This window comes from Dermacentor albipictus, chromosome 5 (assembly GCF_038994185.2).
Source record: "Dermacentor albipictus isolate Rhodes 1998 colony chromosome 5, USDA_Dalb.pri_finalv2, whole genome shotgun sequence".
Lineage (NCBI taxonomy): Eukaryota > Metazoa > Arthropoda > Arachnida > Ixodida > Ixodidae > Dermacentor > Dermacentor albipictus.
Window position 1 is genome coordinate 160,505,307 of NC_091825.1, and position 17,892 is coordinate 160,523,198.

Sequence of the window (17,892 nt, forward strand, 5' to 3'; positions counted from 1 at the left end):
CTGCTCGCCATGACGTAATGGATTCGAAATCGTCTACTCAAATTTAGTTAATTATTTGTCGCTAAAATACTACATTGCATTCTAAAGGAATCCTTAATCGACCATGTTTCTATTAGTTTTCCTACGCTGAAATGGCTGAAATACGACAAAATACTTTTAAATACGTCACGTCACTCTGACTTACCGCTACTAAGATTACGGCCGAATTTCAAAAAAAGAAGAAAAAGGGCATCGTAGCTTTCATTTTTGTGGGAAATTAGTGCGAATAGCTTTGAAAGAACGCGTTTTCAGTCAACATTGACTCCATTGTTCTTCAGTGCCCCTTTAAACACACAGTGTAGAGTTACTCACGCAAACGAACGCGCTCTTTTACTTTTTGGCTTCAGCAATGAGAGCGCTTTCACAAAAGGTGCTATTCTCTTAGAGTTAACAAAAGGTAAAAATGCGGGCACACAGTTGTTACTTGCTCCGTTTCCTATTCCAGCTGATCATAAAGCAGCAGCAAGAAATCAAAGGACAATATATATTTTTGGCGCACGCTCCTTCTTCGCTGTCTTCTTCTGTTTTATCTCAGCGTTTTATAGTCGTCATCAAGAAGTAATATGCAGCCGTGCTATTCTCCGCGCATTTGTATCCTTAAGCCTCTCGTGACGCATACTTGAACGTGGTCAACCAACGTCTTTTCTATGGACGCTGAGTGCACTTCAGTCTGCGCGTTGCTGACCATTCCAGCACTGCACTCTGGCCAATTTCTTCAAATGTGTGCGCCTCCAGTTCCGCATTCATCCAGAGACGGCGCTGTCACGTTTGCACGTTCTTGCGTACTGGTAGCTGAGGAAGTTCAAGAAAGTTTGCACACTGACAAGAGATGGACAATGTCCTGGTCACTGCCTATACAACATATCATTCGCACTAAATACATGTGCTGAGAAATACATGTGGTGAAGCTGCACATAAGACGCTTTCTCCAGTAGAACCAAAAAACAGATGAATGCGTCATCCCCACGAAAGAAACCATGTGTGAATGGTAAAGAATTTGTGCACACTGTAATTAAACCCAGAATTTGTAGAAATTCAGGCTTATATCTATTCATTCGGCCCTCATCACTCCCCTACCCGTTGGCGAGTTCTTAGATGTGAAACATTCCATTTCGTTAGCAAATCTAAATGTTAAGAAACTTAAACAACAAATACCTTTTCGTTAAGGTTATGCAGTTAACCACATCTTTCTTGTTCTGTTTTCCCCATGTTGATAGCTAGCTACTCTGGTTCTGATAGGGGCGTCTAATCATGTTAATTCTTTTTCATTGCATGCGCCTCATCAGGAACGGTCACCTGCCTTACGAAGTTGCCCTGGAATTTTTGGATCTGGTTCGGCCAGAAGACGACTACATGCCCTGGAAATCGGCTCTGGACGCCATGCATGATCTTGATTTCTTGATCAGGAAGACCAAGTACTACAGGAAGTATCAGGTGGGTAACTAAAAACCTGGCTCCATATTCATAAATAAAGTTCTTAGGCTAGAAATGTTAACAGATGACAGCCAGTCATGTTGTCGGACATACACTCTATGAAAAGATTGCTCCCTTTGGGGCTCATCTAGTTCCCAAACGAACTCTACCGCTATGCGCCCGGTACTTTCAAGTCACGAACGACTTGTGCGTACCTGTATGACATAGTATTAATGACAAGAAAGCAGTGAGCGCAGAGTTCTAAAGAAACCAAACGCAAGCAAGACAGGTGACTATTATTATTTGTAGACAAGATGGGCCTCCAAGGGTGTACACTTATTTAAATTTGTATTATTAGTGAAGGCAGCTGGCCAATGAAATTTTGCACTTACGAACAAAAGGATTCGCTAATTCTGCATCTGCTTCTTTCATCGCAAATCAATTTCACTATCAGGATATGTTAGTTGCATCGCATTTAAAAAATAAGAAGGCAAAACGTTCCACAGCAATCGTGCATGTGCACAAAATAATATGCGTGCCAACTTGACAGCGTCATTACAGAAGTAATTTACAAGCTGTCCTGGGACAAGCCTAATGCGTGCTGCAATGATTTTTTAATAGGAATAACGGGGAATAATCGGGCAGTTAAACACGCGAATAAATGGTTGTGGTCAAGTTTTGAGCATCACAAACTATATCCAAACCACAATCCGAGCACAGCAAAATGAGGTGTTCATATGCCTTCGCGGGTCGTATTTTCTCCAGCCTATTGATTCAGTAGACTCAAGGCAGCACATCATATGGCCCGCGGCCGAGTTCAAACTTCGACAGCGTGCTGGTGCTGCAATCAGCGCATGGCCGTACGAGGAGAAAAAACAACATTCCTGCCCCCCGCCCCCCAATGATGGTTGTAATTTTTCATTCTTTTCGCCCTTCACCTTCACACGCAGCCGTGGCCCCATTATCGCCGAGACTGGCCACTCAGCAGGAACGATAAGCAATTATAGGAAGTGGAGGAAAAGAATTTTTACATAATGTATAGTTCCTCCATGATTGCTAAACAGGATCAAGAGACGCCAAAAACCTAATCCTAGTCAATTAGAATAAATATGACGATAAAAATGCTTTTATTAATGGTTGACTCGAAGGTCTATTATGTGTATTAGCATGGGGTGGTTAAGCGAGAGCAGAGTGCACGTATTCACAGCCGTCCTAGGAGCGGCATGTCCCTGGCGAAAGCCAAGAGCGAGTCTAGAAGGTCCCTGTAGGAATCCTTCGATCCGGTCATCGGCGTAATTCCTTCCTCTTAGGACGACTCTTGCAGCACCCTCAGGTGACAAGCATAATAAAACGAGAAAACTTCTGGGAGCTCTTTGGGAGCATATCGGGTAACGGCGCACAACCAGGGAACGTAATTTTCATACTACCGACGCTATAGGTACGCCTTGAAAGCGCGGCGTCTATATATGTATCGAACACGGGCTTTTGCAGTATGCTTGGATTGAATAATTACAGGCCTATGAAGGTGCGTGTGCCTTACTTTTCAGTCTTCTCAAGTATTTGCTTCCACGGCAGCGAATGGGGAGTTAGCGTCTTCTAAGGTTATTAGGTTCTAGTAACATTGCCGCTAACGACGTCGTTCGAGGCCCGCCTATGAAATCGGCGATGACAAGTTTGAAGCCGCGAAGGAAGCGAGCGCCAGAGAAGAATATCGCGCGCCAGGGAAAGTACAAAAGATCGCGCTGAGCGTGCGGCAGAGCAACACCACCTAGATGAAGGTCTAGGTGTACAGTGTGGACGTACCGAGGGGTACCGGGTTCGTGTTGTGATAACATGTATCGTCCCCGCGCCGTTTGCTGTATGTGCGAGTGAATGCGTGCGAAGTTTAGCCGACGGTGGTAACGTTTCTCTGATAACGTTTTTCAATTGGAAGATAAATGTATGCACCTGGATAGACTCAACACAGAGTCTTCAGACCATTTCGAGAACCTCTGGCACAGATTCAATGACGACTAAAGCCAGTACAAGATAAGAAACAGAATGACCATCTATTGCGCGACATTTTTTTAGTAGTACCGGAAGAGTGCAACTCCATGATGCAGCTATGGCTTATCACCTTGTGCTGTTCGCCGGAAGTGAGAGAGAGCAGCCCTTTATCCGGTTTTATAAGAACCTCGATAAGAACAAATATGAAAACATAGCTAACCATACCGTGAAACTGGAGTCGTTCATCGGATGCACTTAAATCTTAAAGCAGACATTCTGTTTCATGACTCCAAACAATAATCACCGTCTGTCTTCAACGACCGAGGTGAAATTAGTAAGGCGTGCTGAGGATAGCAACGAGTGCGCTAACACCAAACTTAGACAGCCTTTACAAAAAATAAATGCAACATTTCTCGACAGAGTGTACACCGTATGGCTCCCGGTGAAGTGGTTCTGGCCCTCACTGGTTTTGAGCTGTGCAGCTTTCCTCTATAGAACATTTTAACACTGAAGTCGTCATTAGCAGAAACAAAACTATATCCATGAGCACGTTCACTTAACATTAGGTCAGCACTTATACGTTGATAAATCCCTTCTAAGCGTTATCATATTATTATAACTGAAGGAACGCTGAATCTGAAATTTATTGTGTGTATAATTACAGAGGATTAATTCGCGCAGTGATGCAGTGCTGTCGCCTTGTTATATTTTTGGCGATAACCCGACATGTTGATACACCATATTGTCACCAATTTCTCATTCATATTCTTTTGCCATGGGCACAGAGAACGTCTGCCCAATAGTTCTAAACGGACAGCTGCACGTGTATAGCTATGGCGAGAACAATAGCAGAAACCGTAATGTGCACTCGCGCAACCAGTGATAATTATTCCTTTCCCAGCAACGGCTACGTAATGGGTTTGCGCCGTGGTGCGGTGCGGGTAAGTTCTGCGGGGTGTTCGTGCGACTGCGCGACTGATGCTTGCCAATCCCGACTTCTTAAGATTTATGCCATAACATTCCGTGGACTCCCCTGCAGGTCTTCGTGCGGTTCATTCTGGAGCGGAAGTTCGAGGCCTTCGTACAAGAAAAGAGGAGCAACCTGTCGATCGCCGACGAGTGAGACTCTCCTTGCCTTGTTATGATGGCATTGATATAATGAAAAACCGTGTTCTTATTTGAGCCTGTGGCATAAGCATATAATGGTAATGATTTTTTTTTCCAAGATGCGATGCAACTATGTGTGCCTACAACTATTTAAAGCAGGTAAAATTAACAGTTCGCATCTCTTAGCAACAACATATCAAGCATTTGCCCACAGCGGCGCTTCCAATTATACTTCCTTTTCCACCATTGCGGAGAGATACGAACTGGCATATCGGAATTTGACAACCCGCACTTTGTCCCCATTTTATTGGTTCCATTAAGTCATTGTCACGCCACTCCATTTTACGCATCACAAGTGTTCCTTGCACGTTGCATCAGTTTATCGAACCTCTCAGTCACCACCTATGTATCTGTATTACAGGAAAAGGCGATCGCAGTCGTGATGGCTAATTTAAGTGCAACAAAAATTGTAATAAAAATATTAAGGCTGCATCTTGATAACATTTAGATTCTGATGTCTGGTGCAGACTTTTTTTCTAATTATTTCTTTGCTATTGCAGCCTGCTTCGTAAAGCAGTCATCATGAACTCCTGCTACTTCGAGAACGAAGCATGTCTAGCATTCTCAACGAACAAGTTCAGAAGCTTCCTGAATGACTCTTCAAAGATACAAAAGTGAGTTGTTATTTTTTATGCGAGTAGCCTTTTTGGAGACTTTGACGCGCTTTCCGGTATACCCATTCATATCCAACCTCTTAACTCCAACTTGGATCACTCCAACTTGAATCACTGAGTAGTCTGCGGTCTAATGGGGTAGTATCGAGCTGCCTTGTTGAGGGAACTGAGCTTCAAACTGACCGTCCGACCAATTTTGGTGACTGGGTGTGTGCCAATATTCAATGACAAAATAGCCATAAGTTTTCCGGCACTGATTGGAATCGAACCCGCGTGATATGTATTCAGACAAGATAACACGTGCCACTCGCGGACTTCGACTGCGCAACTTGTCCGGAGAGAGGGGAGCCCGGCGGCAGTGCGCGCCTCGCACGGGATGCGCTTCGGCCAGTGGAGGGTGCCGCCTGCCGCTACGTTGATACGGTGCTAATCACGTTGGCGTTGACAGTCGTTTTGAGATATAGTTTCTACCCGAATTTTTTTACTTAAAACTGCACTGATCGACTATAATGCATTTATTTATTTATTTATTTATTTATTTATTTATTTATTTATTTTGCAAAGTGCGTCGGTCATTTATTTTTTTATTTGCTGCCAGGATATACGGTGGCGAACTTCACAGCTAAATAACTGAGAAAACATCTGGAAGCGCTTTGGCGGACGGGAGCAGTCTATTATTTATTTCAAGTGTTCCACAGCGGCTGCCACACATCCAAGTTTCGAGGCATCTAGTATAAAACTGACCGCCGAGAAATAAGAAGCTGTGACTGTTCGACGGCTACCAATGTATTCTGGATTCGCAGCATTTTAATACAGCGCGTTTTTTGAGATCTCATTCAAGGACATAAGTGTTAAGGCGCAAAATAAGGAAGGCAAGAAACACACAACGACAAAATGGTTGCTTCGTTCTTTCGCGCCTTCATACCGGTATGTCTGGCCAACTAGCCCAAACAAAAGCTCTAGCAATTCAAGAACACTTGGGAGGCATTGAGAACAATTTTAGGTTATCTTGTAGGGCTCTCTAGAGAATATACGTTAGGTTTAAGAGAATTCTTTGCTAGGCAAGTTAGGTATTGATTCATTATACGTATATATTAAGGCGCCAAAAAAACAACGCACAACACACAAGAGAGGACAACGGGACAGAGCGCTTTGTCCCGTTGTCCTCTCTTGTGTGCTGTGCATTGTTTATTTTTTTTTTCTTTTGGCGCCTTAAAAGATAGGTATAAGTATACGTCAGGTTAGGCTAAGCTAGGTTATAACAGTTGAAATACCTTTGGTTGACATACAGAGGGAGCTACATGCGTTATTATTTATGCCGACGTTTATCAACTGAGGTGCTGCAGCCTCAAATCTGACAAGACTTCCCGGTGTCTGCGATACGAGTGTGTTTGCGCCACTCATACCAGCGCTGTGTCGAGCACGGCAAGCGCTTATGCCTTGCTGCTTTCTATACACATGTCACGTTCTCTGTTTCCTTCCTTGGGGCAACTGCGCTCCATGAAAGACTGCTATGCACAGATCCCTAAGTGCTAGGCAATCAGCAAGTAAGCTCAATAACTGACATCATAATGCCGTCTACAAATTTTAAGATGGTTATAAGATGCTGTTTGACATGCAGTTGGAGAACTTGGACAGGCAGAAAAGTATGAATGCTTGTAATCGATAACGCATTATTAGTCGTAACCTTGCACGCGGTGCTTGTGAGAGAAGACGGCGGCAGGTTAATTTCGTCCATGGAATGGTATCTGGATATCAGAGCGAAATTCAGTGTATCATTCGGGTTATCTTTGTGTTTTTTTGATGTACCGGTTTTAGATTGTTTCGTCAGGTGCGTATCCTCAAGGGTAATATAGCTGTGCACGTGGTTTTTGGGTGTATGAGTACGACCGATCCCGGAAATAAATTTCATTTTTGATAGTTAGCGCTTTCAGCAACACTGCAGACAAGTTACAACAAATGATTGAGGGCCTTAACAGAGATAGTGTACGAGTGGCGTTGAAGATTAATACGCAGAAGACAAATATAATGATGAACAACCGGGCAAGGGAACAAGAGTTCACGATCGCCAGTCAGCCTCTAGAGTCTGTGAAGGAGTATGTTTACCTTGGTCAATTAATCACAGGGAACCCTGATCACGAAAAGGAAATTCATAGAAGAATAAAAACAAGTTGGGGATCGCATGCGGTAGACATTGTCAGCTCCTGACTGGAAGCTTACCGTTGTCATTGAAAATGAAGGTATACAATCAGTGCATTTTACCGGTGCTGAAATATTGGGCAGAGACTTGCAGAGTGACAAAGAAGCTTCAGAACAAGTTAAGGACCGCGCAAAGAGCGATGGAACGAATAATTCTAGGCATAACTTTAAGAGACAGAAAGAGAGCGGTTTGGATCAGAGAGCAAATGGGTATAGACGATATTCTAATTGACATTAAGAGAAAGAAATGGTGCTGGGCAAGTCATAAAATGAGCAGATTAGATAACCGTTGGACCTTTAGGGTGACAGAAGGGTACCAAGAAAAGGGAAGAGCAATAGAGGACAGCAGAAGACTAGGTGGTGCGACGAAATTAGGAAATTTGCGGGCGCTAGTTAGAATCGGTTGGCGCAGGACAGGGGCAATTGGAGATCGCAGGGAGAGGCCTTCGTCCTGCAGTGGACATAAAATAGGCTGATGATGAGTTAGTGCTTGTCTCGTCTTTGTTTCTTCTTTTGTCCGTGTTTTGCTACGCTATCCAGATAGCATTCCATGACGACCGACCAACAAGCCCATATCGCCACCCTCGCCAATGTCAACCACCTCGTGTTCGTTTACTTACACCGACATATCAGCAATGTTCGAGTTATACACCCAACAGACTGCCGGTCGCAGCAGCCTGTAGACATCATGCTCAGCGACAGAATGCCGCAGCACACTTAGGCACCATGGAGCTTGAACATAAAACTGATACTGCTGCACTTACTCTGGCACAGTTTGAATAGGTGTGAATGCATTCTTACCATTGTCGTCACATGACAGATAAACCACAGTTGAAAGGAACGAACTCTGGCGCTCCATTCCGATAAGGTGTAGTATGGTACTTATGAATGATATTGTGGGCCCAAATGAAGCAAAGCGTCATTCAAGATCACTTTCTTACGATAAGAAAAACTGAGTAAAGGTTAGGTAGCTCTGGAAAATAGGAGGTGAGATCGGAGGTGTTCGAAAGGATATTTGTCATAGTTATGGACTATGACAACTATCCTAGAATTAAGCTAATCGGAGAAGATCACCACCATCCATTGCGTTGAAAGAACTGAAAGGCAGCGCGAGGTCGACGAACGCTCAGGCAACGCTGTAGGAGAAAACTGAAACGACAACAAATTGGCGAAGTCAGGCGAAGCCGACCTCCTGAAAGAAGCCGAACGGGGATGCACTGCTTGATCCGTCAACATTAGAATGCATTTCTTATTTCCTACGCAGGAGCCGAGAAATATGGGATGCTTTCAACGCGAAAGCATTATGTGCGCCATAAAGTGGAAAATCCGGTGGGCGTCCGGCGTTAAAATCGGATCGTACCAAAACCCGCGTGACCAAGGGATGACGTCACGTTCCCGGCGCTGCACCTGCTGTGGCTCGCACTGCTAAATCCCATGGTGAACAGCCACGGCATCGAACGGACGCCACCGTGACCCACACTCAAAGAGTTGACTTCGCCTAATTCGAAAATTGAGTTGACCCACGTTCAAAATCAACCTGGCCCATTCCCCAAACTTCCCCTACATTTAGGTGGCCCACTCCCAAAATCGACTTTGATCAATTTATAATTGAGCTGACCTACGTTCGAAACCAACCTGGCTTACTCCCAAAATTGTCTTGACCCACCCCCAAAATTTGGGCGGCCCGCCCTCAAAAATGACTCAGTGAGATGTATTGCGCGGAATACAGAATTATTTTGCGTTCAGTGCACGTAAGGAGACTTAAGTGCATCTGTAACTATTTCATTCCGTCCTTCCCTGCAGGGCCCTTCGCAAGAATCCGTGGCGTACCATGGTAGTGCTGTGCCAAGGCGTGCGCATGGACAATGGAAGCCACTGGCAGTTTGTGCTGGACCACCTGGACGAGGCAGCCCCGGACGACAGCAAGCGCGCCGCCGTCAGGGCACTCGGATGCGCCAGGAACCGATCCCGGCTAAAACAGTACGCCTGTATTGGCCTTCTAGAGAACTCCAGAAAAGTCAATTTCAGTACGACAAAACTGGCACCCGCTAGACCAAAAATGACATGCAATGTCGGAACTGCATGTATAGCGATCGGTCGGCTGGTCTGCTAGTTTCTAGGTCATAGATTGTGGTGCAGGCTATCATGCTTCAGATTACTTATCAAATGGCTGTGACTGGAGCACTCTTCCTGCAGGAACGCTTTGTTCCAGTCATATATATATATATATATATATATATATATATATATATATATATATATATATATATATATATATTCAAAGCTATGTAAACATATTGAGGTCTCAAGAGCGCTGGTGTCATAAGTGGCTGTCAGTTATTTTCTTGATAACGCCTGCCCTGCACTAGTAAAAACTACACTGGGTTTAGCGAACGAGTTGGGACTCGCGCTACTGTCGACCATCCTCACAGAGTTCTCGTTCCGTACGCCGACCATGGCGGCGTTGGTTTGCAGCGTGCTCTATTGGAATCGCAAGCACCGACAATCCAACAGGCCGTGAAGCTTTTAAGGCTGCCTTCACTAAGACGGGCGTTAATACTTCCGAACTAAACTTCGTTAATCTGCCAGGGAAAAAAATGCAAAGCGGACCGAAGCTGCTGAGGAAAGAAACAAAAGACGTGACGGCGCATACGTGTGACGTAAGCGTGTTTGTGTGACGTAGGCAGTTTTAGCACAGCGTTTATGGTCTGCTCTGCTTAGGCCGGTGTATCCTAATAATTTGCACGCAACGGCTCAGTGGAACAATGCCGGGAACACTATATGCGCGTACGCACAGCGCTCATAACGACAGTGGAACGTAGAACGCTTCCCACGTTCCGCTACGAAACCGACAGGGCGGAGCGTGCGCCCACTTCATTTCTTTGTCGTTTTACAGCCACACTTAGAGTTGCTGGCGTCTCTGGGAGGCGCGCTTGTAAGCGAAATCAAGGCAGGCACCTCCTAGGCCGGCTAGGATACCTACAGCAAAGTGTGAACTTCTCTCTTCCGTCTCCTCTTTCAATCCCCCTTCCCCAGTGCAGGGCAGCCTTCCGGGCTCAGCATGGTTAACCTCCGTGCATTTTCCTTATGACTTCTTTCTCTCTTTCCATTTCTATCTCTCTCTCTCCAGCATTACCATCCCTACCGAACCTCACACGGACCACCTGCTCCTCCATTACTTTGACTGGCGGTTGCACCGATCCCGCGAAACATGCCCCCGAACACCATGAAAGAAGATGAAAGGCCCGCGTCAAACATATCCGTACGCTCATGTAGTTCCAACTTCCGGGTACGGTCTACTACACGGACACTGCCTCAGACCAGAGGGGGCAGGTAGCTGTAGTTATAGATGACAAGCACGACATCACACCTTCAGCCACCGTATTTAACGTCTGCCCCAGTGAGGGTGAAGAGGTACCCATAACAACGGCTACCTGGCACACCTTAAACAACAATGTTCCCAACGTACACCTTATAATTATATATTCACAGGGCGTCTGTAGGGAGTACCTACGTGGCACCATAACCTTAAGCACTCATGACATTCCGTAGCCGTCCTAGTGAGAAACCCTAATAGTTCTTAATGATTCTTACTCTGAGTTTTATTGCGATAGCAATTATATGAACACTCCAGGCGCATTTCTGCCATCATCGTCGCCGTCGCGTCACTGTGATCTTCCGTATAAATTCCAAGGGCGATAACATCGTCATCGCGCGCCGTGTGCTGTATATGCGATTGAAAGCGTGCGGGGGTGAGCTAACGATGGCGACTCAATCTTGCGAGTGCAAGGGACAAAAGCGGGGAAGAAGCGCAACGTCTTCCGTCGCGCGCAAGGTAACTGGGTGAGGGGAAAGAGGGTGAGGGTTCTACTCCGGCGGCTGCTCTGTACGGCGCAGCCGTGCGGGCCCTATTTTGGAAGCGATCTGCGATGGCAACACAGTGCGCCGAGTGCCGATAGCTTCGTGTGCGCTGTGGTTTCGCCGCTTACTCGACGTTGAAGCGAGAGGGAGCAGGAATGTCAATTCGCTCGCTGCTGATGCCGCGCTTCCCAACTACACCGTTTTTACAGCGAGCTTCCGCGGTTATCGAGTGAGGTGTGTTCCTGTTTGCTTGTGCGCGCCTGACACCCTGCTTGTTAATTTAGTCAGTAAGCGAATGTTTATAAGTTTATACTGCCGATAAAGCTATTATCCTTACTTTGATCAGCTCTCTACTCATTTGCTATTGAAATCGACGCTTTGCCTTTCGGGCAAAACTGTGAGTTTTTTTAATTTTATTTGATACATACTGCCGGCCTGAGTGCCAGGCCTTGGGCAGGAGTGGGTATATATGAAACAATACAGGAATAAAGGAATACATTGGTACAAAAATTGCTTATCAGCACCATGCTAACATTGCGCGTAATAGCACTTGGGACTGCGCATAACAAAGTGAGCATTCGATATCACAGCTCACATATATAAAGCAAGAAAGAATACAAGTGAAACAATACAAAAAAAATCCGCATAAACAGCATAGATATTGTTGCAGGCGTCACAGTAGTTACTATGGCCGCCACAAGGATACGCTCCTGGTTCCCTAGTGCTCCTGTGGTCATCATCTGGAAGAGTTAGTCTCTGAAAGAAGCTTCTACCACGCTAGAACGGTCCCTACCGCGTTTTACGCCAGGTCAGCGAAGTCATCTATATGATATATAGCACCGATCAAACCTACACCACTGTCAGCGTGCCCACACAGTAATATTGTTCACGTCGGTCGACTCAAACCACATAAGCCGGCATCAGATACTTCATGCTTACCAGCCCGGCGTCAGTAATTTTGCCCAGGGTTTAGTAGTTCCGAGAAGCTGGAGACATCTTCTCCGACTATACACCGACAAGACGAGGAGGACGCGAACCGCACCATCTTGGCTACTGTAATGCCCTTACGACTCATTTTATCTTATAAATATTTGTAAATGCGCCTTCTTGTGCGTCACGTCTATCATGCATAACATAACTACGCGTAGCGCCCCCTACTTTCGCCCTGGCGCTACTCTCCTTCACCATCTTCTCCCAAACCTTTACTCATTCTCTCACCCTCCATATCATCGCAGGTTAAAACGATGGATAGAACGATGGTGAAAACCCAGGAAAGTGGTCAAAGTTGCCGCTTTAATATACTTAATTTTACGCAGACTTCTGCACCATACTATGGACAAGCCTGAGTTTCCTGGCAAGATGGAGTACGTATTCGAAAGCCTCATGGAGACGCCGGTGGGCGAGGAGCTTGCCTCGGACTTCCTCATGAAGAACCTGAAGAAGCTTGTTCGCAAGTGAGTCGTTAACTTCCTTCTGGCTTGGTGCCTCGATTTCTCGCAGCTCTCTTACAGCTCAATTCCAGGTGATAATAAATTTGCGTGCAGTGTTTGTCACTCGAAGCAGCCGGCTGAAGAACTGCACAGTTGTGTTCCTTCGTGAGATTTTGTACGGTACAGCATGAAACACCCCGAAGGCAGTAAACCGGTGGGGCGAGTTATTTTACCATTAGAGAATGTAAAAATCGCGCGTCGGATTTACCACTCTTTGCCGGAGAAGTTTATACAGGGTTGTTCCAGCTAATTTCAACCCAGGTTTAAAAATACACCGAAGCACTTAGAAGGACGCGGCTAACTGCAAGCTGTTGGTTGTTGTATAGAAGCAGGCCACACTATACATTTTTTTTTCTTTTTGTATTCTGCATCATTGCGTAATTAGTCAACATTAGTTAACCAACTCGGCAAGTTGCTTTAGGGAACAGCTTACAGTGATAAAGTTGCAGAGTGTTCTAGGAAATTAACATCTAATTCAGCAGCTTGTTCCTTGCTCCTTGTTACGTAATCATTTTTCGGTCCCACAAAATGTATATTTTTTTTAATGCACGTGACATGCCCGTTTGCGCGTCGCGATTGCAGCGCTCTCAAACGTGCCGCGTATGAATGAACAGCCAATTCAGCGTGGTGTGCAGCCCTTTAAGAAATTCATTGACGAATCATGATACTACCTAATGCGACATTTGAGTGCAGCTCTGTACGTGTTTTTATTTCGCGATATATTGGCTGGCACGGAAAAATCAGCCTCGTGTGGCTCATTTCAAACGGAGCAAAGCGTTGCAGAACGAGTAAGGCTCAAGCACAACGATAGCGGTGAACAGAGTCGGCGAACGTCGAAAATCTGATGCGCGGGTGAAGTGCGTTCGCTTTCATACATGACTCGTCGAAGGTTCCAATGCGATCACGTGGCTCTCAGAAAGGACTACACAATTTGTGTCGCGCATACAATCAAATTACGAGTACTATGGCGCCATCTCACAGCCTTGCGCGGCACTCTGCTTTCCTCCTCCCCCTTTCGTCATACTCTCCTCCTCTCCTCGCGCTCCCTTCTTTCACCTCCTGCTGCGCTCCGCGTTCGCTTTCATCTTTCGCTGTGCTCACTCGTCTGGTTGCGCCCAGCAACGAGGCCGAAGCACGCCGACGCTTAACGCAGGAACGGGCGAGCTGCGCTCTCAATGTGCACGGCGGTGACGCAGACGTTGGCTGCGCTGTTTCACTCAGTGTTACGCTTGCCTCGCGGCAGTTCATGACAGCGTTAAGCAGACCAGGCAGCGCATCACGTTAAATTCGCTGTTCTTTCATACGTGGCACGTTTGAGAGCACTGCAATCGACACGCGCGAATCAGCATGTCACGTGCATATTTTTACAGCGAAGCTCATATAGCTACACTGCAGCCGTGGTCGATTTCCGTCCGTGTACGCGTCGCATCGACACGAAAAAAATTTCGTCTCCAGTTTCTCGCGAATGCTCTGTAGCTCTCAATCTAATGCCGGTATCCTGGAAAAAATTACCCTGGAATTGGTCGCTAGGACGACTCTATCATTACGCCGAGTTTCATTTACTTGTCATAATTTGTTCACAGTGAAGCTGTGAACGTTACAGAATTCCCGTATGCTGTCAATACATGGCCGTCTACCGAGGGGGAATGGTTACAGAAGACGGCAGTAACTATTGTTTTATCAAAAATATCCCGATACAAATCATACAACACTTAGCCGCAAAGATGACTCTAACATTACGCCGAGTTTCATCTACTTTCCCCATTTATATAGTTCACAGCAAAGTTGTAAATGTTGTGGAATTCCCGTCTGCTGTCAACACATAGTCTGTACGGGAGGGAAACGGACATTCCCATGTTTTTCCGCTAGAATAAAACTCTAGTCCTTCCAAGTTTCATTCAGCTAACTAATAGGAAGTATGCTCAATCGCGAATTACAAACAAACCTGTTTTGTTTCGTGCACTCTTTTGACTGCGCCCCGGTCAACGCGTATTGTCGCTCGCATTGAGGCTCGGCTTAATGGACACTTGCGTGCTACCGCCACTGTTACCGCCCGTGCGCGTTGTGTGTTGTGGTTACGTCATAGTCGCCTAGGTGACCTTATGATAACAATAACACCTATATATACATAGATGCGTCGATTGAGGTAAAACATACCGCACCTTCGCTGCTCGTCCTTCTTCAAAGAGTGGAAGGCCTGATGACTTTTTTTTTTATATTTCACGGGAGATAAAAATTTTTACATAACAAGTAGTAAGGAAGAAGCTGCAGAACTAGATGACTCCAAGAACGCCCCACAACTTTGTTACTGCAAGCTTTTCCATGAAGTTACCTGCCCAGTCGGAAAACTAATGCTGACCATTTTCGTTTTTTTTTTGTGGGATTGTTTTATGACGCATGAATAATTAATAAATAAGAAGTCTGAAGTTAGAACCTACCGAATTGGATGTTTCTTTGAGCACTGTACAATTTCTTCATTTGAAGTTTTTTTTCTCCCCTAATGTTAATGCTTAAGAAGTTGGTTAAATGATCTTGCATGTTTATGCAATTAAGCGAAATTCAATAAATAAGGTATACCTTGCTACATACGATAGCCAATAACATACATTTCACCGTCTGCACCTAGTGTATCGGCATATTCTTAAACCTAGGCTAAAGTAAGGTGAAACAGCCTGTATATGTTGTTTACTTAAGTTCACCTTTAGCTCATGTTTCGGTTGCTTCCCGTAGACTACTAAGTAGTTTACTTAATCACGAAAGTAAGCGCCCTTCGTGGGTATTAACAGCTGCGCATTCATGTGAATCTGAACAGCGCAGTAGTGTGGTTAAAAATATTTCAGTGAGATTCTCACGCTCCGGATTGATCAAAGTTGCTTGATTGATTGATTGATTGATTGATTGATTGATTGATTGATTGATTGATTGATTGATTGATTGATTGATTGATTGATTGATTGATTGATTGATTCCCAAACAACACGTGAGCTACGAGCTAGACACCACAGTGAAGAGCTTCGGATAAGTTCTGAATGCTCGCGGTTCTCTAACGTGCCTCGCAAGCGCGGCACGTGGGCGCGTTTGCATTCGGCCACCGCGAGGGGGCGGCTGCCGCAGCCGGCGTAGACGAACCCGCGGCCTCGGCAGCCGAACGTCATAGCCAACCGAGTGACCGCGACTGGTTGCCCAGCAGATGCACGAGTCACAGTCGGCTTGGATTTGCGCATACTGTCGTATCCTTTTTATTCCGGTCAAAATGTTGCTTTTAGGCTTCATTATATACGCGCCATGTCTTACATTGATTTCTTTCTACATACGTCACATAACTTTAATATTACACTCCTAAAGCACGAACACATTGTTCCACATAGTAATTTTTATTTTTGGTTGCGCGTGGCAAAAAACACAAGAAACCTACAAAAAAAGTAGACAGTCGCTTCAGCAAAACAGGGTTAAAATGGAAGCCTGTGCGCTCGCGAGACATTCATTAAATTACTTTGACATTCTCATTGGAATGCGCTGTTACTTCCTATTACTTGTTTTTTTTCCGCCGAAGGCCGGTGGTTTGAATGTATTAATTAACTACGTCTTAATTAACTGCGCCCTAATTACTTCGCCTTAATTATCATTTGGACTTAATCAGCACTAAAGGCTGTGGGTTCAAATGCCACCGACGGTCTACAATCAATGGTGGCACCGTCAATTTTGGTGCCTGAACTCTCGTCCCACCAACGGTCGAGGGTTCCACTCCCACCAAAGTTCGGGGGTTGGAAGTGCCTTAATCAACACCAAAAGTCGTTAGTTTGACTCCAACCAAAGGCCGTGGGTTCGTGTCCCACCAATGGTGGTAGGTGGCGCCGTCAATTTTGGTGCCATTGAATTTTTGGTGTCACAACGCCGGACGGTCAATTTTTCGATAACGTCGGACAACGTGTTTTTTTACCAATAAGCCATAATATATTTTATCACTTGCGCTTTGTTAAATCGCACAATGTTACTGCGCCTGTATAAATAAACAAACAAATAAAAGCCCACAAGTAAAACTGTACCTTTGTGGATGCCGAGCAATTGAGCACACCCATTATTGACATTAAGCTCTACGGAAACACGATGTTCGTGCGGTCCAAAAGCACTGGTTGGCGATTGTGCTTCTGCGCAGGCACGGAACGGGATCTTCGATGAGGCATGCCATACGGGCCGTCGTCACCGGAGTCCGCAGCGTCGATAGGTTTACTAAGGTACGTTCATTGTAAGCTCTCCACTCGAGCAAGTATATGAATGCTGAATGGATTACAAGCAAATTCTGGAGCTTTGCGTGCCATAACCACGATTTGATTATGAGGCACGCCGTGGTGGGGAACTCCAGATTAATTTTGACCACCTGGGGATCTTTGACGTGCCTGAAATACACTAGACATGGGCGTTCTTGCATTTCGGTGCTTGCGCTGTAATACGCATGAAATCAGAACGGGCTAGCCGTGGAAGCGGCTCAAACCGTGAAATACAAGGGGCGACGATCGCCAAAGCCATCCTCGGGCACCCGCCAGCGGCTTGCCCACTTTCACAGTCGCTTTAACGCAATGCAGGTCAGAGGCATTGTCTATCGCTTACTTGCTTACCCACACACACACAACTTCACATTAGAAAACAATACGATTACTGTAATTTCTTTCATTTGCAAAGAATCTGTTTCATGTTCGACTTAAGCATCGCATTTCATTTCTGCTCTGGGCTTTACAGATCAAGAAATTCCACGAGGAGCTCTCTCGGCGTCGCCGATTTCCCCGAAAAGTGGACGCGACGTTTGCCGGCGCGCTGCACGAGGCCGAGCGGGCGCTGCTGTGGGCGCAGAATCACGGCTCGGCGGTCGAGAAGTGGCTCGACCACAAGATGGCCAAGTATCCCTTCCTGTACGAGGACGTCGTCAGGGCCATGTATTAGGGGGGCCTATGTGTGCGTGCACGAAATAAATGGCTGATCCCCGTGCAGTGCGTGCCGGCACGTGCCCATCGGCGGAAGCCATCTTCGTCACGCGGCATGTCCGTATACTTGCTAGTCGGAAACAGCGGGGGTCTCGCTGCTCACTAAAGCGGCGTTCGTACGTAATCTCTCCCCAGAGTTGTGTA

At 45.8% G+C, this 17,892-nt stretch overlaps 1 protein-coding gene across 2 annotated transcripts in view; it reads left to right on the forward strand.

Moving 5' to 3' along the window:
- The window catches only part of LOC135916347 (aminopeptidase N-like), a 54,519-nt gene extending 36,720 nt beyond the window's left edge, over positions 1 to 17,799 (forward strand). For both annotated transcript variants that reach the window (XM_065449699.2, XM_065449701.2), the window contains exons 16-22: positions 1,326 to 1,473; positions 4,478 to 4,557; positions 5,106 to 5,219; positions 9,222 to 9,398; positions 12,596 to 12,733; positions 16,926 to 17,004; positions 17,507 to 17,799. In XM_065449699.2, coding sequence (XP_065305771.2) covers positions 1,326 to 1,473; positions 4,478 to 4,557; positions 5,106 to 5,219; positions 9,222 to 9,398; positions 12,596 to 12,733; positions 16,926 to 17,004; positions 17,507 to 17,707 — 937 coding nt within the window. In that variant the 3' untranslated portion in view covers positions 17,708 to 17,799. The remainder of the gene's footprint in view (positions 1 to 1,325; positions 1,474 to 4,477; positions 4,558 to 5,105; positions 5,220 to 9,221; positions 9,399 to 12,595; positions 12,734 to 16,925; positions 17,005 to 17,506) is intronic.
- The last annotated feature ends 93 nt before the right edge of the window (positions 17,800 to 17,892 follow it).